General features: G+C 43.7%; 1 protein-coding gene across 1 annotated transcript; it reads left to right on the top strand.

The window, feature by feature from the left end:
* Positions 1-56: 56 nt before the first annotated feature.
* On the top strand, positions 57-27,238 carry MED10 (mediator complex subunit 10). The gene is made up of 4 exons (XM_068236714.1): positions 57-371; positions 14,744-14,827; positions 22,497-22,599; positions 25,950-27,238. Exons 1-4 carry the CDS (start codon positions 250-252, stop codon positions 26,046-26,048), a joined length of 408 nt encoding a protein of 135 aa, XP_068092815.1. The 5' UTR covers positions 57-249; the 3' UTR covers positions 26,049-27,238.
* Positions 27,239-27,890: the final 652 nt, after the last annotated feature.

Here is a 27,890-nt window from a genome sequence, read left to right as displayed (position 1 = left end):
GCTTCCTTCAGCAGTCACATGGCTTTGTAATCACGTGGGCAATCACATGGCTGTGTGATGTCATGAGGTCCTTCAGCCCAATAAGGTTTACATTACAGTTCCCGTGTTTGTGGGGACAGACAGAGTGATTTGGTGCTGATGGGATACTGTGTGTAGTGTGTAGGGCAGGATGACTGCTGCGAAATAGAGAGACGATCTGCAAATATATTCTGCTTTCATTGAAGTGTGAGGCTCAGGACTGGAGGCAGCATGGCAGAAAAGTTTGATAACCTGGAAGAACATCTGGAGAAGTTTGTAGAAAACATCAGACAGCTGGGGATCATAGTCAGTGATTTTCAGCCCAGCAGCCAGGCTGGCCTTAATCAGAAACTGTAAGTAAGCTAATGCTTGATATATATATATATATATATATATATATATATATATATATATATATATATATATATATATATATATATTTGACTTAGTTGCTGGTGCTTTAAAGGGAACCTTAACTGAGTAGAATATGGAATATTTCCTTTTAAAGAGGAACTGTAACGACAAAACGGCCCCTGGGGGGTACTCACCTCGGGTGGGGGAAGCCTCAGGATCCTAATGAGGCTTCCCACGCCGTCCTGCGTCCCTCGGGGGTCTCGCTGTAGCCCTCCGTACAGCCGTGACGCAATATTTACCTTCCTGGCTCCTGCGCAGGCGCTCTGATGCCTCTCGGCGCCGAAGTAGGCGGAAATACCCGATCGCCGTCGGGTCTGCTCTACTGCGCAGGCGCAAGTTTCCGGCGCCTGCGCAGTAGAGCGGACCCGACGGAGATCGGGTATTTCCGTCTATTTCCGTGCCGAAAGTCGCCACAGCGCCCCCGCTGGAGCCAGCAAAGGTAAATATTGAACTGACAGTCGGCACAGTCGCCGGCTGTTCGGAGGGCTGCGGCGAGACCCCCGTGGGACAGAGGACGGCGTGGGAAACCTCATTAGGATCCGGAGGCTTCCCCCACCCGAGGTGAGTACCCCCCAGGGGAGGTTTTTGTTGTTACAGAGTCTCTTTAAACTATACTAGTTGCCTGGCAGTATTGCTGATCTCTTTTGCTGCAGTAGTGCTTGAATCACACACCTGAAACAAGCATGCAGCTAATCTAGTCTGACTTCATCTGCATGCTTGTTCAGGGGCTGTGGCTAAAAGTATTAGAGGGAGAGGATCAGCAGGACAGCCAGGCAACTATATTGCTTAAAAGGAAATAAATATGTCAGCCTTCATATGCCTCTCGCTTCAGTTGTCCTTTAAATACACTGGTTATAAACACTGCTTATGATACAGTTATTGGGAGGCTAAAAGTTGGACAAAGCAGCACTATGTTAGTCTTTCACCAGATCAGTGTACTTTACAATGTTTCATTTTATTTTTCTCTTTTTTATTGTTTTACTAGTGACCTTAGCATGTTTAAAAAAGGCTAGGTCTGTCACCGCTCATCCGCTGCACACGCCCGCCCCTCCTGGCCTACCACCATGTCATTCCCCCAGGTCTCCTCAGTGTCTCTGCGGCCTTCCCTGCACATGCACACTGCAAAAACACACACAAAGGGACATGGGATGCAGAGACACTTGTATTTTATTAGGTAGGATAAGTGAAATACCTCTGCTAGTCTACTTTAGGGGACCCAGCAGGAAACCTCATGGGGAACAGTTCTCCAATTGGAGAACCCTCTTAGGCCCGGTGCACACCAAAAACCGCTAGCAGATCCGCAAAATGCTAGCAGATTTTGAAACGCTTTTTCTTATTTTTCTATGGCGTTTTGCTAGCGTTTTGCGGATTGCTGCAGCGGATTTCAGTATAGTAGATTTCATATATTGTTACAGTAAAGCTGTTACTGAACAGCTTCTGTAACAAAAACGCCTGTAAAACCGCTCTGAAGTGCCGTTTTTCCTATACTTAACATTGAGGCAGAAACGCACCCGCAATCCAAAAAATGCCTCACCCCGGCATTTTTCGTTTCTGCAAAACGCCTCCTGCTCTGGTGTGCACCACCCCATTGAGATACATTGGCCAAGCGGATCCGCAGCCGCAAGCGGCTGCAGAAACGCTGAAAAAGCCGCTCGGTGTGCACCAGCCCTTACAGCACAAAGTATTGTGCTTCGGCAAATGGTGTGGGCATATTTTATTATAACCTTTTGGAAACTATGCAGTCCACCCAATCATGTTAGTGGAATTTCCCTGTGATGTTTTCTACTGGGTCCCCTAAAGTAGGCTAGCGCAGAAATATCTTGTTACATTATGAGGGTTAAAGTGAACCTGAGGTGAGAGTGATATGGAGGCTGCCATATTTATTTCCTGTTAGGAAATACCAGTTGCATAGCATCCTGCCTCTAATACTTTTAGCCATAGACCCTGATCTAGCAAGCAGCAGTTAGGCCTGGAACCCACTACAAAACCGCTATCGCCAATCGCTAGCATTTTGTATGAGCGGTTTGGAAGCAATTTCATGAGCGTTTTCGGGGGCGATTTTAAAAAGTGTAATTAATTTGCCAGCGGTTGTGTAGAGATTAGCGGTTTTAATTCGAATTGGTCCTTTCAATTCATTTTCATTTTGTTACAGTGTGCAGTAATGTAAAAACACTTGCAAAATTGCTCTGTGTAGATTTTGATGAGCGATTATGCCAGCGTTTATATACTTTACATTGCAGAAACGTTAAGGCTAATCGCTAACGCTCAAAAATGCTTCATGTCCTGAGTTTTGCGATTTGGTAATCGCAATCGCTCCAGTGGAATTTGGCCCATTCATTAACATTAGCTGAGTGTTTAGGGAAATCGGTAGCGGTTTGAATCACTCCCTAAACGCTCAGAAAATCGCTCTAGTGGGTTCCAGCCTTCAGGCTGTTTCTGACATTATTGTCAGATCTGACAAGATTAGCTGCACGCTTGTTTCTGGTGTGATTCAGGACATTATCCCTGCACTTTGATTGACCCAATAGGCTGCTTGTCACTTGACAGGCATTATATCGGGAAATAAAAGTGCCGAGATGATGTCCTTTTAAAGTGAATTGACCCACAAGGGCTCAGGGCAGGACGAGTGGAGCTCTTGTCATGACCAATTAGCAGGCATAAGTTCGTAGTGCTCGCTATGCTACTCTGATAAGGCGTGTTAACGATAAGGTGTATTAACTCTGATCAGGCAAGTTAACTTTTATAAGGCTTGTTAACTCTGATAAGGCATGCTATTTGTTTTAGCGAATCAAGCCCTAGGGGTGGTGTGATGACTGACTCACTATTCCCTTATAACTACCTCCGGCTTCGAGAAATATTGATGTAAATCCACCTTTCTCTTGTTTTTGAAACCAGGTGGAATTAGACAAGCTGTTTAACAAGCTCATTTGCATAGCTGTATTTCTATCACTTAAAGTGCAGGAAAATAGAAAGGGACTTCAGACATTATCTTGGTAGGACTAGTATTATATGTGCCAATATTCTTCTGACTATAGCTTAAAGGAGTCATCAGGGAAAATGTAATAAAATAAGTGCTACTTACCGGGGGCTTCCTCCAGCCCCAAGCTCCCAGCATGTCCCTCGCCGCAGCTCTCCCCGCAGCCGTTTGCCGCAACTCCGTCCCCAGAACTACTGCGCCTGCGCAGTCCGCTCCGGCCCACGTGGCGGTGATTGACAGCGCCGCTCGCGCAGGCGCAGTACAGGCCGACCTGGAGGTCACCCTGACGTCATCGCAGGGACCCGGGACGGAGCTGCGGCAAACGGCTGCAGGGTGAGCTGCGGCGAGGGACATGCTTGGGGCTGGAGGAAGCCCCCGGAAAGTAGCACTTATTTTATTACATTTTCCCTGATGACTCCTTTAATAACCTCCAGTTCTAGTCTTCTTCCTTTTTTTTTTTTCTTTTTTTTTTCTTCTCTACAAGCTACATACATTGACATATGACTATGGTAGGGATTCGATTGTGAGCCCCTCTTAGGGACAGTTAAGTGACAAGGCTATATACTCTGTACAGTGCTGTGGAAGATGTTGGTGATATATACTGTATATTCCTGCGTATAAGACTACTTTTTAACCCTTGAAAATCTTCTGAAAAGTTGGGGGTCGTCTTATACGCCGGGTGTCATTGATGCCAGGTGATAGGCTCTATTCTGTTACCGCCTCTCAGATCTCCCTGCTGAGGGAGTGCAATCTATTCTTTCATACCACTCTGATAAACAAGGTAGACAAGGAGAGCTGACCAGTCTACTTAAAGTGAACCTCCAGAATAAAAATCTACTCTGCAGCACTGAAAAGGCTTGGTGTTTCTTTAACAGTTTCACAGCATCAGAACTTTGTTTTTCTTACCCAAGTCTCATTTTTAGCTGCACAGAAGAAAACTGCCCGGGCATTTTTCCCCTGATGCTGTGCAAAGCATGATGGGATTCCTGATGTTGTTGTTCTCCTTCTGCTGTTTTAGTGCAATTTTTTTTTTTTTTTAATTATTTTGAATTTGAGATTTGAAGCCTAGCGTGCGCAGCTGGGAGGGGTGATCAGGACACGGGACAGTTGGAACTGTCTCATCCCTGTCACCTCCTTTCAACCAAAAAGATGGCTGCCCCCATAACAAAGATGGCTGCCCCAATGAAATCACAAACTTTTGCCTATTCTTTTAAAACAGAGTGGGCAAGAGATTATATTACCGATATATTTTAATTAACATAACTAATGTAACTTAATGAAAGTATGTTTGTTTAGGCTGAAGTTCCTCTTTAAGGAGAGTTGACCAATGCAACAAGTCAATTGACTGTATTCTGTTATATACTAGGTAACACATACAGTACAGCACCAGTATCTGTTCATACACAGCACCAGTACATGATTTTTTAAATTTTAATTTTAATTTGGTGTGCGTTGGAAGAGGGGTAGTCTTATACGGCGAGTATATCCCAAACTCTATATTTTAACTGGAAAAGTTGGGGCGTCGTCTTATACAAAAACACACGATTGGTTCACATGATGGCCAGGGGCCCCGGGCCCCTCTCACTGGCCGGGGCCCCAAGGCCAACACACGATACCTGGAGGGGAGTGCAGGTGGGCCTGGACCTCTCACACCCAGGCTCTGGAACTCTCACATCCAGAAAACCCACCAACACTGCCTCCATACTGAATGCTAAATCCAACACACACAAGCAATAGAACACAGCAGTACATGCATCCAGCTACATTTGAAATTGGTCAGCAGGTGCTCGTCAGCCAATCAGGATGCACTGTCATACACCCTTTACCTGCCATACCACATCTAGCAGCCATTAGCATTCAGGTGGGAGGCTTCAGTTGGACGCCATCGCAAGATTGCGTCGCTAGCAGGACCGCCCCGTGCAGGCATTCCTCCCACAGGGGTCCCTCCCTAACCGCTCACCTGTCCGTTATGTCCTAGAGCTGAAAGAAAACGTTTAAAAACCCACCAACACTGCCTCCATACTTTAGCATTCAGTATGGAGGCAGTGTTGGTGGGTTTTCTGGATGTGAGAGGTCCAGAGCCTGGGTGTGAGAGGTCCAGGCCCACCTGCACTCCCCTCCAGGTATCGCGTGTTGGCCTTGGGGCCCCGGCCAGTGAGAGGGGCCCGGGGCCCCTGGCCATCATGTGAACCAATCGTGTGTTTTTAAACGTTTTCTTTCAGCTCTAGGACATAACGGACAGGTGAGCGGTTAGGGAGGGACCCCTGTGGGAGGAATGCCTGCACGGGGCGGTCCTGCTAGCGACGCAATCTTGCGATGGCGTCCAACTGAAGCCTCCCACCTGAATGCTAATGGCTGCTAGATGTGGTATGGCAGGTAAAGGGTGTATGACAGTGCATCCTGATTGGCTGACGGGCACCTGCTGACCAATTTCAAATGTAGCTGGATGCATGTACTGCTGTGTTCTATTGCTTGTGTGTGTTGGATTTAGCATTCAGTATGGAGGCAGTGTTGGTGGGTTTTCTGGATGTGAGAGGTCCAGAGCCTGGGTGTGAGAGGTCCAGGCCCACCTGCACTCCCCTCCAGGTATCGCGTGTTGGCCTTGGGGCCCCGGCCAGTGAGAGGGGCCCCTGGCCATCATGTGGACCAATCGTGTGTTTTTAAACGTTTTCTTTCAGCTCTAGGACATAACGGACAGGTGAGCGGTTAGGGAGGGACCCCTGTGGGAGGAATGCCTGCACGGGGCGGTCCTGCTAGCGACGCAATCTTGCGATGGCGTCCAACTGAAGCCTCCCACCTGAATGCTAATGGCTGCTAGATGTGGTATGGCAGGTAAAGGGTGTATGACCGTGCATCCTGATTGGCTGACGAGCACCTGCTGACCAATTTCAAATGTAGCTGGATGCATGTACTGCTGTGTTCTATTGCTTGTGTGTGTTGGGTCGTCTTATACGCCCAGTCGTCTTATACGTCGGAATATACGGTAAATATTAACAATTCAAGTAAAGTAGAAAGTTGGCACTGAGCCATAACTTTGTACTAAACACTTAACTACCTAACGACTGCGTCACGCCAATGGCAGTTGCAGTCCTCGGACTGCCTAAAGTCGATTGGCTTTAAGCCCTGGAGCTGCAGTTTAGCAGGGAACACGTGCGCACATGCGTGATCGTTCCCTGCCGATTCACCGAGAGGAGCTCCGTGATCAGCCTGCTAGCATGGCGTTTTCCGACGAAAAAGGAAGTACTTCCTCTTTGTTTACCTTTGTACAGCACTGCGATCTCCTGCAGCGTTGTATGGCTGACACTCGGCTGTTCCCCGGATTGGCTGGCGAATGGAGCCCTCTCATACGCTGATGCCTATGAGAGGCGGGGATAAGTGGCGATTAGGACGGCACAGGGGAGAGGGAGGGAGGAAGGAGGGAGGGAAAAGCAGGGCTGTGGAGTCGGTACAAAAATCCTCCGACTCCTCAGTTTAGGTTTCCTCCGACTCCTCTAATTTGCATATTACAATCTTGTTGATTGAAAGTATGTAACATAAAATGCATCTCAACTGCCAACGCTTAGGAATTTTAAAAGACGACTGAAGTGAGAGGGATATGGAGGCTGCCATATTTATTCCCTTTTAAACAATACCAGTTACCTGGCTATTTGGCTGATCTTCTGCCTCTAATACTTTTAGTCATAGACTAAAACTAGTCCTTGGTAAGAGTACTTGTAGAAGGTACAGACCGGAACAAAGAACATCTATCAGGCCTAGGCAATGTAACTGTGGGTGCATGTAAGAATGATGTGCAGGTACTCTGCAGGGGAATGAGGGGATTCTTCCTCTATTACACATTCTTCATGTACAATCTGAACTAGGTTTATGGGTGATAGACAACACCTCTGTGCTCAATGTGCACAACATTCTCAGTGGATTCCCTGCAGCTCTGTGGGGAGTGCCTATGTAGAGTATAGTACTACTGTGTAACAAAGTAAACCTGAGACAGATGAAATTAAAATTTTATACATACCTGGGGCTTCCTCCAGCCCCCTTCATACTAATCAGTCTCTCGCTGTCCTCCTCCGCCACCTGAATCTTCTGCTATTGGTCCAGGTACTTAAGCAAGTCGGGGCGTAGTGCGCATGCACACACTCCGCCACTGGGAGCGTACTACACCTGCGTAGCATTATTGCGCAGGTGCAGAACGCTCCTGGCTGTGGAAGCGGCATGCGGCCGGACTGCACTGACTGGCTGAATTACCAGGACTCATAGCAGAAGATCAGGTGGTGGAGGAGGACAGCAAGGGACTGATTTGCCTCAAGGGGGCTGGTATGTATAAAACTTTTCTTTTCATCCATCTCAGGTACCCTTTAATTCGTAGTCACCAAACCAAATTTTAACATATCAAATTATTTGATTTCATGAGCAATGGGAGTGCATTTATTTACATAAATGCAGAATTATTAGCATCTCGTTGACTATCTCTATTAGTGACACGGCTACACATCAGGCTTCTTACAGCATAGATGTTATTTAGTGTATATAAAAGATTCCTGTGTACACATCATATATACAGTCAATCAGATATGTGTATCTGACTTTAAAAATACGGGGACTGCTTTATTGAAATAGAACATTTTATCATATTGTCTATTTTAATTACAGTTTAAATTCATTAGGAGTCGGAGTCGGTGCATTTTTTCCCGACTCCGACTTCAGGTACCCAAAATTGCTCCGACTCCACGACTCTGACTCCACAGCCCTGGGGAAAAGCCTCCCCTTTCTTATTAAAAAAAGGACAACTGAAGAGAGATATGGAGGCTGCCATATTTATTTCCTTTAAGCAATACCTGTTGCCTGGCTATCCTGCTGATCCTGTCTCTAATCCTTTTAGCCATAGACCCTGAACAAGCATGCAGCAGATCAGGTGTTTCTGACATTATTGTCAGATCTGACAAGATTAGCTGCATGCTTGTTTCTGGTGTAATTCAGACTATTGCAGCCATATAGATCAGCAGGGCTACCAGGCAACTGGTATTGTTTAAAAGGAAACAAATATGGCAGCCTCCATATTCTTCTTACTTCAGTTTTCCTTTAACCACTTCACCACTGAGGGGTTTTACCCCCTGAGCACCAGAGCAATTTTCACCTTTCAGCGCTCCTTCCATTCATTCGTCTATAACTTTATCATTACTTATCGCAATGAAATGAACTAAATCTTGTTTTTTCCTCCACCAATTAGGCTTTCTTTAGGTGGGACATTATGCCAAGAATTATTTTATTCAAAATGTGTTTTAATGGGAAAATAGGAAAAATGTGGGAAAAAAAATAATTAATTTTCAGTTTTCGGCCATTATAGTTTTTAAATAATGCATGCTACTGTAATTAAAACCCATGAAATTTATTTGCCCTTTTGTCCTGGTTATAAAGCCGTTTAAATTATGTCCCTATCACAATGTTTGGCGCCAATATTTTATTTGGAAATAAAGGTGCATATTTTTTTCTCAGTTTTGCGTCCATCCCTAATTACAAGCCCATAGTTTATAAAGTAACAGTGTTATACCCTCTTGACATAAATATTTAAAAAGTTCAGCCCCTAAGGTAACTATTTATGTATTTTTTTTTAATTGTAAATTTTTGAATTTTTTTTTTTATTACAAAAAAAAAAAAAAATGGGGAGTGTGGGAGGTAATGAGTTAATTTTTTGTGTAACCCTCATTTATTTCTATGTGAAAAATGCTTAGGGTGTAGTTTTACTATTTGGCCACAAGATGGCAACAGTAACTTTTTGTGTATTGCGACCTGCGAGCGCTCGCAGGAAGTATAAGGAGGCTATGAGTGTGTGTTTTTCACAATGATCGCGCTGCCCATCGGAGAGCAGCGGATCATTGCGGGGCTTAGATCAACGAACGGGAATGGATTTTCCCGGTCATTGATCTCCGGGCGAGCGGGCGGCGGCGTGTTTACTAGCGGCGGGCAGCGTGTTTACGAGCGGGAGCGCGGACAGCGTCGGGAACGCGGAAAGTACGGATTTCTCCGTCCCTGGGGGTTAAAGGATGGAAAAAGGGACGGAGAAATCCGTACGGGCGGGGGTGAAGTGGTTAAACACTTTTTAGATGTCCATGTCAAAGTAAAATACCTTAATTTATTTACTACTTATTCACATATTCTTGACTTACAGGACATAATTGATTTCCAACTCTATTACTTTGTAATAATCTTGTTTTCTTGAGTATTATTATTTAGTATTTTATATAGCGTGGACATCTTCCACAGTGCTGTAGAGAGTATAGTGTCTTGTCACTTAACTGTCCCTCAGAGGGGCTCACAATCTAATCACTTCGATTGTCTATATTGTGAAGTGTATGTATCAGAGTCTAGGGCCAGTTTTAAGGGGAAGACTATTAACTTATGGGTATGTTTTTGCGATGTGGGAGGAAACCAGAGTGCCCGAAAGAAACCCACACAAACACAGGAGAACATTCAAACACTGTGCAGATAGCACCCTGGCTGGGAAGCGTACTAGGGACCCAGCGCTGCAAGGCGAGAGTGTTATTCACTACGCCACCGAGCTGCCCAACAAAGAGTAATAAAGGCCAACAACCTCAAACTGACAGAATTTTCTTCCATCGTCCCGTGTGTGTGTGTGTGTGTGTGTGTGTGTGTGTGTGTGTGTGTGTGTGACATTTGCTTAGGCAAGGTCCCTCCTTTTACTGTTAAAACCATCAAACATTTCTTCACCTCCTATTCTAGAGGCTTTATACATTTTTATCTCTAATTTCAAAGCTACCCCACTATTTGTCATAGAGAAGCAACTCGTTGTCTTCCAAACCACCACAATACAAAGGTGCAGCTCAAAACTATTCAATGAAGAAGCGGTAAGATAGATCAATTTTGTCGGAAACAACACAGTGTGCACTTTATAAATTACCACACTTTATAAATTAAACCACTTACAAGGTACTTCTAAGACACCTGGTAAAAGTTGAACATATTTGGCAGTTCCTTAACCTCCCTGGCGGTAAGCCCGTGCTGAGCACGGGCTATGCCGCCGGGAGGCACCGTTCAGGCCCCGCTGGGCCGATTTGCATAATTTTTTTTTTTTTTTGCTGCACGCAGCTAGCACTTTGCTAGCTGCGTGCAGTGCCCGATCGCCGCCGATCCGCCGCTATACGCGTCGCCGCAGCCGCCCCCCCCCCAGACCCCGTGCGCTGCCTGGCCAATCAGTGCCAGGCAGCGCCGTGGGGTGGATCGGAGTCCCCTTTGACGTCGGTGACGTCATCCCGTCCCGTCGCCATGGCGACGGGGGAAGCCCTCCAGGAGATCCCGTTCTTTGAACGGGATCTCCTGATCTCCGATCGCCGGCGGCGATCGGAGGGGCTGGGGGGATGCCGCTGAGCAGCGGCTATCATGTAGCGAGACCTCGTCTCACTACATGAAAATAAATAAATAAATAAAAAACGTATTTGCTGCCCCCTGGCGGATTTTGCCAAACCGCCAGGAGGGTTAAAGAACATCCGAGATGACTTGGGTCATGAGATAGCCATGTGTATTTACACTGCCAAGCACACAAATTACTATACTGGTTTCCTTTTTTTTCTTTCTCTGCCTGAAAGAGTTACAAATCAGGTATGCAAGTGACAGTTTCTGTCCGGGTTGGGACTGGGTCGGACTATAGAGTAACCCTAGCTGGTAAGGAATTACAACAATAAAACACTCTCTTGGCAGTAAATGGCTTCTGAGAGCAGGAAAAAGATAAAAAGGGTCAATAGTTCATAGATTTTAGCTCTGGCATACTTCAGTGAATGTGTACCATTGAGAAGAGGCCATGAAACAGTAAAAACTTTAAGTAGATTTAAATATTAAATACAATTGTGGGATAGCTAAAAAAAAAAAAAAAAAAAAGTCATTTTTAGAACTAGGATAGATACAATTGTTTAGCTCATTAGTTTATTTTCACCTCGGATGCTTAACGTTTATTGTGAACATCTTGGAAACTTCATAATGACAAAAATATTTCTTCAGACAGCACTGAAGATGAAGGTATGTCCATACGTTGGAAACTCAAGTTGACCCTTTACCTTCACTTCCTCCTACCATCCAGGGCAGAAAGTTATTGTTTCATCTGTTTGAAGAAATATTTCTGTCTTTCTTGGAATTTTTAAGATGCTCACATTAAATATTAAGGTGTAAAGATGCGGCCGTGCGCCCAGCTTCTACCAGATAATACATATGTAGCCTAATAATGTTTGATAAGGGATATACATGCTGCCTAATAATCTATTATTCTAGAACTGGCTGTTGTGGAAAACAGTACATAAACTTAAGTTTTTTTTTTGAAGAGAGGGGCATTTTTCCAAAGTTTTTTTTAGTGTACCAGCCATGGGCCAGCTGCTCCCTGCACCTTCTATAACAGACAATTGGCACAAGAGGTATTGCTACCATAAACCAATCTTCTCTCCCAGAAGGCTCTGGAGGAGACTAAGCTGTTGCATTATTGTAGTAGCCTGCCTCCAGGTGAAGGCCTGAGGTACACTGTTCAACACAAGTGGCTGTGCATTCTACTGCAGTGCAGATACTGTGTTTCCAGTTCAGCCCTCACCACATTAAAAGACAGTGAATGGGCCTGCGTTGCTGACAAAAATGCTTGCAGCATTGTGTTCTCACAATGCCCCACTTGCAACACATTAGTTTGAATGATGACACTGTACATCTAAAGATGCGAATATGCTATGTCTTTTGAGATAACAGCCAGCCCTACTTGGCACACAGTTCCAGAAACTTAGTACACTACCTTGTACCAGTAGTTTAAAGTGTACCCGAGGTGTCATGATGCTATAGACATGTACAGTGCCAGGCAAACAAATAACTATGCTGTGTCATTTTTTTGTTCTTTTTCTGAGGGAAAGAGTTAAACCTCAGATATGAAAGTAAGTTTCTCTCCAGTCGGGACCACGGAATGTAGCAATCTTTATTAATAAGGAATTACAACCATAAAACACTTTCCTGGAATAGAGCAGCTTCTGAGATCAGATGATAGATAAGGTCAATAACTCATACATTTTAGCTTATGGGACACTGAAAGACGGCATCAGTCATCTGAGACAATACAACATTAACCACTTCACCACAGAGCAATTTTCACCTTTCAGCGCTCCTTCTATTCATTCGTCTATAACTTTATCATTACTTATCACAATTAAACGTTCTATATCTTGTTTTTTCCACCACCAATTAGGCTTTCTTTAGGTGAGACATTATGCCAAGAATTATTTTATTCTAAATGTGTTTTAATGGGAAAATAGGAAAAATGTGGGAAAAAAAATAATTTTTCAGTTTTCGGCCATTATAGTTTTTAAATAATGCATGCTACTGTAATTAAAACCCATGAAATGTATTTGTCCTTTTGTCCCGGTTATAAAACCGTTTAAATTATGTCCCTATCACAATGTTTGGCGCCAATATTTTATTTGGAAATAAAGGTGCATTTTTTTCAGTTTTGCGTCCATCCCTAATTACAAGCCCATAGTTTATAAAGTAACAGTGTTGTACCCTCCTGACATAAATATTTAAAAAGTTCAGTCCCTAAGGTAACTATTTATGTAATTTTTTTTATTGTACATTTTTTAATTTTTTTTTTTTTTAATTACAAAAAAAAAAAAAAATTGGGAGTGTGGGAGGTAATGAGTTAATTTTTTTGTGTAAAAGTAATTTATTTGTATGTGAAAAATGTGTAGGGTGTAGTTTTACTATTTGGCCACAAGATGGCCACAGTAACTTTTTGTTTTAATGCGACCTCCAAGCGTCCTTCGGAGAGCAGCGGATCATTGCGGGGCTTAGATCAACGAACGGTAATGGAGTTTCCCGTTCATTGATCTCCGGGCGAGCGGGCGGCGGCGTGTTTACTAGCGGCGGGCGGCGTGTTTACGAGCGGTAGCACGGGCAGCGGCGGGAGCGCGGAAAGTACGGATTTCTCCGTCCCTGGGGGTTAAAGGATGGAAAAAGGGACGGAGAAATCCGTACAGGCGGGGGTAAAGTGGTTAAAGCAAACAAAAGTCAAAATAAACATACACACATCATACTTACATCCCGTGTAGTCTACTCTTCAATCACTTTCTCCTCTCCCGCGTCCTGTTCGTCCACTGTGGTCAATGGAATCTCTGTCCTCCATTTTGAAAATATCTGTTATCCCATTACAGCTTCCTGGTCAGCGCACTGTTATACTGTAATATCACCCACTTGAGCCATAGAGAGACATAGACATTACCTTGCACAACAGTTATGCGTTCAGTTGTAACTGACAGCAACTGATATACATTGATACTGTATATTTCAGTTCTGACAAAATGTTGTCAGAACTGGAAGGAATTGCTGTAGAAGAAAATAGTGAGCTTCTGAGATGAACTGATGGTGAGGTAGGTATGTAATATTCATTTGCATTATACATCATGTGTTTAATTTAAATAATTTTACTCAGTTCAGGTTCACTTTAAAGAGAGTCCGAGGTGATGTTCCTGAAAAAGAAACAAAAAAAAAAAAAAACTACTACCTGATGCAGCTCATCTTCAGGATCCTAACGAACCAATTCATGCCATTCTCTGCCACTCCGTTCATCCATCAGCTGATAAAGAAAAAAATAAACATTTTCAAGATGGCCGCGACGCCGGAAGTACTTCCGAGGGTCACAGCATGTCACTGAGGGTAGTGCACGAGAGGGCCTGAGCTCTGAGGAGGCTCGGTATCTCCTCTCGTTCACTTTTTTTTTCCCCTTCGCTCAGTTGAGGAGAGGCATGGAAGAGTTCCTGACGCTGGAGGGGGTGGTATACAGTAGACCCGCTCCAGCAAAGGATGGCCCTCCCTTCCTACACAAGCTAGCAACAAACTCGTCATTAACTTTTTTTGGGGGGGTCGGGGGGGGGGGGGAGTAGCGGCCAGAGGGGATGCGGGGGAGTGATGGAAGGACACAGAGGAATGTAATAACCACACTAACATGCCTCTGTGTCCCATTTACTATAGAAAATCCACCTTGGGTCTCTTTAAACCTTGTGTTTTTTAGCTAATACACAGAAAATAAAACGGAGATTCTAAAAAGTAAGTTTAGGAGTAGGAGGCTAGCTCCAATGGTTTATCTCATCAGTCTATTTTCAACTTGGATTTCCTTTAACAACAGACACATGTAAGAATATGTTGTAAAGGTTGCTTAAATCCTTGCAAGTCTAAGAACATTTCAGTGAGGGTGTTGAGACTCTTAAAATGCTTTCACTGTTTGTGCAGGTTGAAGTTACAACGTGGTTAGTCCTGTTCTGTTTTTATTTATTTATTTTTATAATAATATATCTTTATCTCCTGCAGAAATTTCATGATTACTGGCTTGCAGGATATAGACAAGTGTCGGCAGCAGATTAATGAGATCACTGTGCCTTTGGAAGTATTCGAGTAAGTTTTCTCTTCCTTTGTTGATATATGACATCCCACGGTTTTGATGCCTTTCACTGTACCATAGCCATTTTAAGGACCACTGTCACAAAGTCTTTGATTTTAAAATAAAGATTGCAAGGTTCGTAAAGAACCACTACAGCAAAAAAACTAAGCAGTTAAAATCTGACAGAACTGACAGGTTTTGGACTAGTCCATCGCCTCATGGAGGATTTTCATTGTTTACTTTGTTTTGAAAAGCATTTTAAAGGCAGTTGCTAAGTCTAACTGCCAAAAAAGTGTGCAAGTGAGTAGGGAGGCTGGCTGGTGTCTTACTATTTTGGCAGTTAGACTTAGCAACTGCTATTCAGGCAATGGTTTTGAAAGCAAAGAAAGTCCTGAGAATCTCCCATGAGGAGATGGACTTGTCCACAACCTGTTGGTTTTGTCAGATCTTAGAGTGTCTGAAGTCAAAATAATTTCCTGTTTTTATTGCCCACTTATGTTAAGCAATAAGAACATATCTGATTTGCTGCAACAGCACAACAGAACAAGGTTTTATCCCCCTAAAATCCCGGTGCAAGTCAGATTCCACGACTTTCTGCCTCTAGTACAGTCAGTCTCTGCTGATTGACGCCTCTCCCCTCCCCTCTGTCTTCTTTCACTGAGAGGGGCGGGAAGAGGCGGTCATCGGGAGAGATTGACTGGAGGCAGGCTGTAGCTCTGCCTCCTCCAGGAAGCGAGGGGAGAATTTTGCCCTTAGGATTTTGGGGGGATAAAACCTTGTTCTGTTGCGCTGTTGTGGCGAATCAACTATGGTCTTATTCTGTAACATAATTTCACCAAGCATTGCTTATTAGTAGGAGGGCTTTTCGGTCTCTTTTATCCCCCTACACATTCCTAGTGGTTTGGGTCACCCCGAGCTGCTTGGTTACTCTGTTGTACTGGTCCAAGCCCTATCACCATACAGCCATATCAATCCCTGCCATGTACTGATGAGGACCAAAAGTCCGAAACAGGCTGCCTACATGTGGGGTTGATGTGGCTGTCTAATATTTTCAGCTATAGGCTTGCTATACACCAGCGGTTCTGGATGCTTGCCTGGCTTACAGGGGTGAAAAGAGATAATTTGCATATTCAGTAGTGGTGCACTGTGGGTTACCGCAAATGTTCACTTATAGCTGAATTATTGCAAGTTTACTTCCGTTTTTAAGAAGACAAATTTCACCAAGCATTGCTTATTAATAGGAGGGTTTTTCGGTCTCTTTTATCCCTCTATACAATCCTAGTAGTTTGGGTCACCTTGAGCTGCTTGGATACTCTGTTGCTTAACCCCATTATGACCGTGTGACCGCGCGGCAGCCCCAGGATCGCCTAACGCCAATTGGCATCAAGTCCTGGGGTGGGGATTTGCAGGAGATCGCATGCGCCGATGCGCACGCATCTCCGCATAAATGACAGATCTCCGCGCTGTCATTATTCTCCCAGTGGCGATTGCCACTAGGAGAATGTTAGACGGCGAAACCACTATCTATTTTGTATAGCGCTGCAGTCTACAGCAGAGCTTTACTGGGGACAGCCGTGTGACACGACTGTCCCCCTGGGAGGCAGACAAGTGATCTGCTGTCATAGAGCTGAAGCCTATGACAGCCGATCACGCTAATAGGCTGGGGGGGGGGGGGGGGGGATTACAAGAATAATAAAAAAAAAAAATAGGCAAATTTAATTAAAAACAAATTAAATCAAATACTTACAAAAAAACCTCAAACATCTGGGTAGAGGGGGGTCACTCGTGTGCTGAGTTGTGCGGCCCTGCAACAAGGCCTTAAAGCTGTAGTGGCCCATATTGTAAAAAATGGCTTGGTCACTAGGGGGGTTTAAGCCCAGGGTCCTCAAGAGGTTAACATAAGTGGGCAATAAAAACGGGAATTTACTTTGGCTTGAGACTCTCTAACTGCTTACTTTTTTTCACTATATTTGTCCTTTCAAGATAAATAAAAACAATCTCCGAGTGCCGGATATAGGAAAACATCTGTGTCTGAAATGGGGCATCAAAGGGGAACTCTCCTGAAGTTAATAAAATGACTTTTGCATCTGTCTGATTGCTGAGTGTGTATTTGAGCTATTTAAGCGGTGCATATGAGGTGGTGAGTCATTCAGATGCGGCCCATATTGGTGAGCGCTTGCTTTGTTTTCTGCTGTCTGTATTGAATGTAAGTTACACATTTTAGCGTAGCTGCTGCCAGGGTAAAGACATTTGCTTTTAACTTAGGTCAGTTTAGTGTTAGGACATCTGCTCTGGAGATTTACCTCAACGTTGGTGCAGATGTCCAGTAGATCTATATTTTTGCATGCAAAACTATGATGGAAGCTAAAATTTCTCCATAGACCAGTATTGCATTGTTTGGATGCGGGCGTACATTTTAGTCCAGGGGGGGCGGTGTGCACCACAGCGATTAACCATTCAATTGTACAGTATTGGGTCAGGGATGCGCAGCCTTTACCTATATTTTGTGTCTGAAATGGGGCATCAAAGGGGAACTCTCCTGAAGTTAATAAAATGACTTATTTTTTACAATATTAATATTATAAATCTTTTAGTCAGTGTTTGCTCATGGTAAAATATTTCCTCCCCCCCATTTAACTTATGACAGGTGGCAACATCTTCTCTGCTGGCAAGCATCACTGCGGAATGTTTGTTTTTTTGTGTGTTCCAAAGGGATCTGAAACAACTCCTGGGCCAATATGCAATTCACTTTTTCTGCTGACTTTTCTCCTAGGTGATATTTTCATACCTTATCAATAAAATGCCTTTCAAGCCACCAACAAGCAAGAAAATACTCAGTCTAATTTTGACAGTTCTTTTTCACCTACGTTTTAGTACGTTTTCAATTGCTGAGTGCTAAAAAGTTATCCTAAACATAAGATGAAAATGATCACCTAGGAAAATTTTTAGAAAAAGTGAATTGCATATGGCCCCTGGTCTCCCAGAGTGCTCTGGGAGGAGAAGGCTTTGCAACAACATAGCCATTTCTGTGAGGCTGGGGTTACTTACAATTTACAGAAATACAGTATGTCTAGGAATAACAAAAGGCCTCTATGGATGAATAGAAAGGTTAAAGATAAAATGAAGAGGAAAAAGAATGCCTATAAGGTCTTAAAACAGGAGGGGACCGAGGCTGCGCTAAGCAATTATAAGGAGTGCAATAAAAATTGTAAAAAAAGAAATTAGGCAGGCAAAGATTGAAGCTGAAAAACAAATCGCTAAGGATATCAAATCTAACCCAAAAAAGTTTTACAAGTACATTAACTCTAAAAAAAGAAAGGTTGACTGTATAGGACTCCTAAAGGATGAGGATGGGAACTCAATGGTGGATGACCAAGGTAAGGCAGAGTTATTAAATGCTTTCTTTGCTTCTGTCTTCACAAAAGAAACAGCACTGTTGCAAACTACAGAGGCAGAAGAGTCTCAATCTTCTAACTGTAATATTAAATACTTAATGCAGGAAGAAGTGAAGGCAAGACTAAATAAATTAAAAATAGACAAGGCACCTGGCCCGGATGGCATGCATCCTCGGGTCCTACGGGAATTAAGTTCAGTTATAGATAAACCCCTTTATCTTATCTTTTGTGACTCTCTTGCAACTGGCAGAGTCCCAGTGGATTGGCGTACAGCCCACGTTTTCCCATTATTTAAGAAGGGCAAAAAATCTGATCCAGGAAATTATAGACCTGTAAGTTTAACATCAGTTGTATGCAAACTATTTGAGGGGTTACTAAGAGATACTATACATGACTTCATAGTAGAAAATAATCTTATTTCTCAGCATCAACATGGGTTTACTAAAGACAGGTCCTGTTTGACTAACATGCTCAGCTTTTATGAGGTAGTGAATGCTAATATGGATATTGGGAATGCTGTAGATGTGATATACTTGGACTTTGCAAAGGCCTTCGACACTGTTCCCCACAAAAGTCTGGTGCAAAAGTTGAGGATGCAAGGACTGGGGAAGAGTCTGTGTTCATGGATAGGGAACTGGCTAATGGACAGAAAACAAAGAGTTGTGGTCAATGGATCGTACTCAAAATGGGAGACTGTTAGCAGTGGGGTCCCACAGGGGTCTGTTCTGGGTCCAGTGCTCTTCAATTTATTTATTAATGACCTAGTAGATGCAGTAGTGAGCAATGTTGCTATTTTTGCAGATGATACAAAATTGTGCAGAATCATCAACTCTCAGGAAGATAGTGTCATATTGCAACAGGATCTGGATAGGATGGCTATATGGGCACATACATGGCAGATGAAATTCAATGTTGACAAATGTAAGGTCATGCATTTTGGACGTACTAATGGTCTAGCACCATACAAAATAAATGGGATACAGTTGGGGACATCAAACTTGGAGAAGGACTTAGGAGTACTCATTGACAACAAGTTAAATAATCGTACTCAATGCCAAGCAGCTGCAGCTAAAGCTAACAAAATTTTGGGATGCATTAAAAGGGAAATAAAAACTCGAGATGCTAGCATAATATTGCCCTGTTTAACTCTCTAGTAAGGCCACATCTGGAATATGGAATTCAGTTCTGGGCACCACATTACAAAAAAGATATTGCAGTTTTAGAGCAGGTGCAGAGACGAGCAACAAAATTGATGCGTGGGATGGAAGGTCTCACTTATCGAGAAAGGTTAGATAAACTGGGGTTATTTAGTCTAGAGAAAAGACGCCTTAGAGGGGATCTAATTAACATGTATAAATACATCAGAGGGCAATATAATACCTTGGCGGATGAGCTTTTTGTCCCTAGGCCTTCTCAAAGGACTAGAGGACATGATCTGCGCATGGAGGAAAAACGTTTTAACCATTTATTTAGGAAAGGGTTCTTTACAGTAAGAGTGATTAAGATGTGGAATGCATTGCCACAGGAAGTCGTAATGGCAAACTCTATACCTGCATTTAAAGGGGGCTTAGATGCTTTCCTTGCGTTGAAAGACATCCATGGTTACAATTACTAGGTAATGCCTAATGATGTTGATCCAGGGATTTTATCTGATTGCCATCTGGAGTCGGGAAGGAATTTTTCCCTTTAGGGGCTAATTGGACCATGCCTTGTAAGGGTTTTTTCGCCTTCCTCTGGATCAACAGGGATATGTGAGGGAGCAGGCTGGTGTTGTACTTTATACTGGTTGAACTCGATGGACGTATGTCTTTTTTCAACCAAAATAACTATGTAACTATGTATGTAACTATGTAGAAAGTGTTTCGGATGCTGAAACCGGGATAATGTAAAATTGAGTATCATGATTAATGTAATACATTCCACTATGTGTTATGGTGCCCCTTTATAACAAGGGTGTGTAGTAAACCTCTGATTATTGCAAATCTGTGTGGCCCTTCAGTCTTAATTTGGTAGAAAAAGAACAAGGACACCAACAGTCCGATATGACGCAGTATGTATTGGTTTAGGTTGGAGAAAGGAAGAGTAGGTAAAGGGATACTCACAAACCAGGGTTACCACTCAGGCAACCAGTGTAACTAACGGCAGGTGGGGAGAACAAGCCTGTCCCCACTCAGGATTAAGAAGTTGCTCTCTGTAGATTGGAAGAAACACCAGGATTTCCGCCCTTCAGTGGAATAGGGCCACTTCCATATTTTAAAAAAATGTTATCTGATTTTATACTTCTGGTGCCTCCTGTCTACCTTGATTCAGTCTTAATTTGGTTTAACAGATTTTTGAAGTAAATTGCAATCTGTGTCCCAAATCTGCATGACAGGGCATCATAGAAATGTATCTAGATAGGATACAGGTAGGTGTAAGAGCCTTACAGAAGATCGGTCTCTTCCTTGTTCTAGCCAAATCTAAAAAGGAGAAAAAAAAATCAAATTTCACTTTAAAGCTTTGATGAACAGCTGCACAATTTGGCAACATAGAGATGTGACTTTGCCTACTAGGCTGCCGTGTGATAGGACAGCGTTCTCCCCAGGCTCTTTTAGCCGGGTGCTCCACCCGGCTAGATTTAGTGACCACCCGGCTGTCATTGGCTCACCTCCTCACCACCTCCTATGCTGTAAGCAGAGTTGCCCTGCATTTTCATCTCTCCCCACCCGGCTGCTTTTTCATGCCACCCGGCTGCTTTTTCATGCCACCCGGCTGCTTTTTCATGCCACCCGGCTGCTTTTTCATGCCACCCGGCTACTATTTCATGCCACCTGGCTACTATTTCATGCCACCCGGCTGGAAAATAATTCTGGGGAGAACACTGTAGGATTTCCTTTAGGTCTGGTTCACACTTGCATTTAAAAACTGTCGGTTCGCAGAACTGAACGAACCGTACACTGTACAAACGGAACGGATCTAATGTTAATCTATGGAACTGTTCACATGTGTCCGTTTGAATGGATCCGGTCCGTCTGTTCAGCTGAACAGACCGCAACTTTCTTGCAGCAGCAAATTTTCCAGAAAGCTAAAGCCCTGCATTGGGGGCAGTGAGAGAACGGAATGTTTCTAGTGAAGAAATAGACCATTCTAAGGGCCAAAATCCACTGGGGGGAGAATGTGTGGATGCTCCACTGGGGGTGGGGATCTGGGGGGGATGTGGGAACGCTCCAATGGGGGTGCGGGTCTGGGGGGACGCTCCACTGGGGGTGGGTGTAGGGGGGGGGGATGTGGGGACGCTCCACTGGGGTTGGGAGTATGGGGGGGGGGCATGTGGGGTCGCTCCACTGTGGGTAGGGGTCTGGGTGGGATGTGGGGATTCTCCACTGGGGTGGGGGTCGGGGGGGATGTGGGGATGCTTCACTGGGGGTGAGGGTCGGGGGGATGTGTGGATGCTCCACTTGGGGTGGGGGGATGTGTGGATGCTCCACTTGGGGTGGGGGGATGTGGGGACTGGGGATGCTAAACTGTACCTGGGTGGGTGGGTGAGGGAGGGAGGGTTTCTTACCCAGGCTTTTTTCTCTTCCCCTTGCTTCTCGCGTCACAACATTACCAGGTCCATGAGATGGCTTTACCGGATCCGTTTGGCTTTGAAATACCAGTGTGAACTGGGCATAAAGCACACCTGAACTGAGGGATATGGAGGCCGACCTATTGATTTCCTTTTAAACAATGCAGGTTGCTTGGCTGTCCTGCTGTGACTCTGTCTATATTACACTTAGCGATTTAGACCCTGAACAAGTATGGGAATCGGGGGTTTCTGACTGGATTAACCGCTTGCTTGTTTCAGCTGTGTGATTCAGACACTACTGATGCCAGAATGATTAAGACTGCCAGACAGCTGGTATTGTTTAAAAGGAAATCTATATGGCAGCCACAATATCCCTCTCAGTTCAGGCATACTTTAAATGCCAACCCACAGTGGGAGAAAGCCGGTACACGTCATTGACCAACATCTCTTGTTAGTTCAAGATGAATAAACATACAGTACAATTAGCGCACCATAATATTTATTTTTAACATTTTAGAGCAGCCTAACTGGGAGGTCTGGGGGGATCAGGGGGAGCGGGTGGGTTTATGTGGATGGGGGCCATTTGGTGGGTGTTATTTCATGCTGAATGTTTTAACATTTTTGATAAGTAATAAAGTTTTTTGTATTTTTTTTTAATTAGATTTGTTTGTATTCAATCAGGTCACACCCCTCCTTTAACCTATCTCACAGTTTATTTATTTTTTTTAACATGTTTTTCAGTTATATTGACCAAGGTCGCAACCCCCAGCTATACACCAAGGAGTGTTTGGAGAGAGCACTAGCTAAGAATGAGCATGTAAAGGGTAAAATTGATACACTGAAGGTAAGCTTGGACATATTGCATTTGCTTTATATATATATATTGATCTACCCTTTTTTTGCTACAAAAAGCAGTGAGTGAATACAAAGACTGCATACAAAGCACTCTGTCATTAAAGAGATCCTGTACTGAAAAAAAGTCCCCTGGGGGGTACTTACCTCGGGAAGGGGAAGCCTTAGGGTCCCAATGAGGCTTCCCCCTCCCCTGTAGCTGAGGGAGCCAGCGCTGGATTGCCTGCAAAGTCTCCGGCAATCCTGGCTCGACAAGCCTAACAAGCTAGATTTATTTAACTTCCCTGGCTCCAGTGGGTGGCGCTGTTGCAGCTCTCAGCACGGACATAGACGGAAATAGCCGATCTCTGTCTGGTCCACTCTACTACGCAGGCGCAGGAGACTTACGCCTGTGCAGTAGAGAGGACCGACAGCTATCCGAGCGGAGAGCCGATCCTGCGCTGGAGCCGGGAAGGTAAATATTTACATCTCTGCTGTTCGGAGGGGCACAGTGAGACTGCCATGGGACACAGGAGGACGGGGAAGCCTCGATAGGATCCGGAGGCTTCCCCCACCCAAGGTGAGTACCCCCCAGGGGAACTTTTTCTCGTTACAGGTTTTCTTTAAAGGGACAGTATGAGAGAACCACTAGCTTAGTAAACTTATGGCTAACACAAAGCATTTCTACATCTAACTAGCCTATATAAATGCGTAAAGGGAACCCGAGGTGGGTTCTAAGAATCCTAATAGCACACAGAGGCTGGGTCTGCATATAATGCCCAGCCTCTGTTGCTATACAGCGTCCCTCCAGGCCCCCCCCTGCGCTCTGCTCTGCCCCCCATACATCACACAGCGGTGCTGGCGACACGCAGCGTGTCGCAAGCCGGCGGTTTACATCTGCCCATCAATCCAGCTGCTCCCCGCCGCCTCTAGGTCGCCCCCCCCCCCCGCATCCCTTCCCTCCCCGCTGGTTGGAGGGAAGGGACGCTGGCGGGGAGCTGCGACCTAGAGGAGGCGGGGGAGCAGCTGGATTGATGGGCAGATGTAAACAGCCGGCTGGCGACACGCTGCTTGCCGCTAGCACAGCTGTGTGATTTATGGGGGAAGAGCAGAGCGCAGGGGGGCCTGGAGGGACGCTGTATGGCAACAGAGGCGGGGCATTATATGCAGACCCAGCCTCTGTGTGCTATTAGGATTCTTAGAACCCACCTCCGGTTCTCTTTAAATATATCAAAATAAATAAATAGCCCATGTTAAAGTGTACCTGAGCCGAAGCTCGTGTACAAAAAAAAAGGTTTACAAATAAAGCATTTTGATTATTGTGTCTCAATAATCACCTCTGTTTAATCATATAAAAGTTTGCCTGTAGCAGAAATTGTGTGTAAGAAGCGGAACTATGTTGTGCTTGGGTTGCCACTTTTATGGGGTGTTATACAAACCAGTTCAAAAAGAGATCTACAACTAATGAGAGGGAAGCCTTAAGGTTCTAGTGAGGCTTGCCTCCGTGCTCTGCTTCCCCCCCCCCCCCTATTCAGTACGGCCCCCCTCCACATAGAGGCCGCTCTCCTCTCCTGTTACAAACACAGCCATTCATGTGCAGTAGCACGGGGCCTCTTGTACAACATCCTATTGAGGGAAGCCTCAATGGGATCCTGAGGTTTCCCTCTCTTCAGGTAAATATCTCAGCTGCACTTATTAGTCTTTTCTACTTCCTAGTTACAGCATGCACTGACCTTTTTGAAGTAATTTATTGCAGGTTATCACCACAGAGTTACGGAGTGAATATCCTTCTCCACCTTTCAAATATTTTCTTCTCTCACACCCCACTTAGTTTTCCAACTGTAAGATATTAGTTATAATACTTGCTGGAAAAAATCCTACACAACAAATTGCTATTAAAGAGTAACTGTCAGGCTGCAGAAGCTAATTTAAACCTCTATTCTCCTGTGTTAAACAGTTTAGAAGGAAGCCCAAAAGCAATTAGTGAAGATAAAAATCTTAGTTACCTTTGATGTGTGCTTATCTTAAAGGCTGTTATAGACCCATAAAGACGCAAGCCGCATACTAAACTGCAAAGCATTCTGGGGCCCTCCCCTCGGCTGCTAATGAGACGTTACAGCAGCTTGTGTAATCAGTCCAGCACGTAGCACTGATAAATCTCGGGCAGAGTACACTGCAGGAGTCAGCTATTGTTCCTAGCCACATGGCTCATTAATATTCACTGCACACTGTGTTATTTAGTACAAGCTTATCTGTGATCAGGAAGCAGGCAGGACATGACGACACATTTGACAGAAAAACATGGAGCCTGCCATGAGCTGTCAGGAGCATCTATCTCTGCATATACTATATACAAATTCTGTGAAATCCAAACGTGGACAGTGAAATGCATATGTAATGTAAGTACAGCCAATCTTTAGCTACTGATATATGTGTTTATTTTCTCTGAGACCTTATACCTAACAGCTCCTCTTTAAGCAAATCGACAGTCTCTTACCAGATCACATGTGAATCTGGTGTTTGTCTCATAGGGAACACACTATGGGGTATTTCCACTTATCACCGTTAAACTGATTTACCAGGCTTCACACACATTATTTAGGATGCTATGTAATTTGCGTAACTCGCATGATAAAAACCAGCACCTTGTGCAGCAGACAACGTGGCTTTTGCACATATACTAATGAGTTATGCAAATTACATCATTTGCATAAAGCCCAGTAAACTTAATGGGCACTACTTGCATACAATATACCCCTATGCTGGAACATCATGTAAAAAGGTTAATAGAAGCTCTGGGCACGGTTAAAAATGATAGTCTTATTGCACCAAACCATACAGATACGTTAACCTCCCTGGCGTTCAATTTCCTCAGGATTTCTGTGCAAAAAGTGGGTCAATTAATTTCAAATCATTTTCAAGCATTTTTTTTGTAGGTTTTTTTTTTTTTTTTTTTTTAAATATGGAATTCAATACACATTATTGTATTGACTTTAATAACATAATAGTTTGCCCCCACATGTTGCTGGGGAACATGTAATCGCAGAGGGAGAAGCAAATCCACCGAGACATATAAGAGGAACAGGACACAAACTGTACAAGGGGGATATAATTGAGGGGAGAACATCCACAAGACGCCCCTGCACCATGGATGCACCAAGTTTAGCTTTTTTTTTTGTCTGAATTTTGTCCTCTAAATCTAGGTGCATCCTATGGTCCGGAGCATCTTATGGTCTGAAAAATACGGTAGATCTATTGCACAAATTAGCTGTATCACTTGTGGAATGTCCATACGTATGGGACCTCCTTTTAATAAATCTAAAGTAAATTATTTGATGTTTTTCATTTAACTTTACTCTACAGAAATTTAAAAACCTTCTAATCCAAGAGTTGTCCAAAGCTTTTCCAGAAGACATGGCGAGATACAAGGCCGGTAGAGGAGAGGATCATCCACCTTCTTAATCCCTGATTCCATAGAGGAGGAAACATGCTGAAATTCTAGCAAGCATGAATGATTATGGGATGTGCATGTGACCTGACCTGTTTACAGAACAATTGTGATTCATGTTTCTTATAAATATTACCTGGAAATGGATATATTATCCACTATCATGGAATGTAGAGATTTGTACCTGGCATCACATTATAACCATGCATTGTGGCTATATGAAACCTTCAGATGGTGCACATGTATTTGTTCTTCAATGTTTAAAATGTGTGTTCTTGAAATGTTTAAATGTTTAAAACGATGATAGTTTAATGTATATTTTTTATGCTATTTTTTTTCCTTTCAGTGCCATTTTGTACTAGGATATTTTATACAGTATAAAAAAAATTCTCATGTTACCAGCAGAAAGAGAGAAACTTACCTGAAATAAAAATCTAATCCATTGCAAAGTGAGAAGTTCAAAAATAGAAAAAAAAAAAAAAGATTGATACTCACTGTGTAATTAGTTCATATTGTCTGATCTACTGTGAGCCTGCTGGTCATCATCTTTACTGCTGGCAGATAGTAATAAAACCTGACAGCAACAACAGCCCTTATATAAAAACACACCCACGAACAGTGTGATCAGCTTAAAGATTTCTCGTGGGACACTGGTATCAGCTACCATTATTTCTGCCCCCTATGAGCAGCACACCATCACTTTCTGGAAAGTTTAAACATGAAATTACAATTGTTGTGTTGCTGTGTTATCTAATATTAGGAGAATATAGTGTTACTTTTTTTTTTTTTTTTTTACATGCTTGAATCTTTTGTCTTGTTTTATTAACCGTGTGCTCAATTAGGTACAAACATTAAACATAAATTCTATAATACATAACCGTTTTCCAACAATGGACAGTTTGTTCAGTGCTGCATCTCTGTCTCTGCACACACTCAATCCTGCAAATTGATTGCCCTTGTAAAGCTATTCATTATTATTATTATTATTATTATCATCATCATCTACAAGGCTCGGAAACCAAATGTTCCAAAAGCCACAGAATATTTTGAAGTAGTAGAATTTGCAAATGTTCTATGTATTGGTTAACAAGTAGAGTTCATTCTGTTTAACTTGTAAAAGCCAAAGTACAGCCATTACTTCAAATTCTTCTTTTATTCTGCACCAATTCAACCATAAATGTTCGTTCGATCTTAAAAACCAAAAGAGCATCAGTTATTTATTTTTCGGTAGCATCACAAAATAAGGTATTGCCATGTACATTGACTTTTGTGAATTGATTTGGACACTGTTCAGTGTTCTCCCCAGAGCCATTTACCTGGGCGGGCGGGCCGCCCGGGTGAAATCCATGAAATTATCCCCGTTCTATGCATTTATATGTGAACAGCGGCAGCTGTATCCTTGCAGCCAGCCACTGTCACTCAGTGATGCTATCTCCGCCCTCCTCTTCAGCTCCTGGCAGTTGTGTGGAGGGGCGGGGAATGCAAGTGATGTCACACGCAGCTCAGTTCAGCTAAAGATCGGAGATGAAGCGCGGCTCTGTACTTAGAGGAATGTACAGCCATTCAGCCAGACACAGTCCGCCTCCTCTCCCTGTACGCGCAGTTCTGTTCTATGTGTAATGTTTTTCCAAACAAACACAGAACACTTATATCGCGCTTTTCTCCTGGCGGACTCCAGACTCTCCTCTCCTTGTATTGGTCCTGCTGTCAGGCGCAGCATGTTTGTGCGTGTGTGAATGAGTCTCACTGGTTTCTAATGGAGGATGGGGGCCTCTAACTCAGCCCCTGCCAGCTAGAACTTTACGATGCTTGACACTTTGACCCCATAATTATCCTGTCTTGCCACTGCTTTCCCC

This window comes from Hyperolius riggenbachi, chromosome 5 (assembly GCF_040937935.1).
Source record: "Hyperolius riggenbachi isolate aHypRig1 chromosome 5, aHypRig1.pri, whole genome shotgun sequence".
NCBI classification, from domain to species: domain Eukaryota; kingdom Metazoa; phylum Chordata; class Amphibia; order Anura; family Hyperoliidae; genus Hyperolius; species Hyperolius riggenbachi.
Note: the sequence above shows the minus strand (reverse complement) of the source record. Positions and strands in the feature narration are given on the sequence as shown.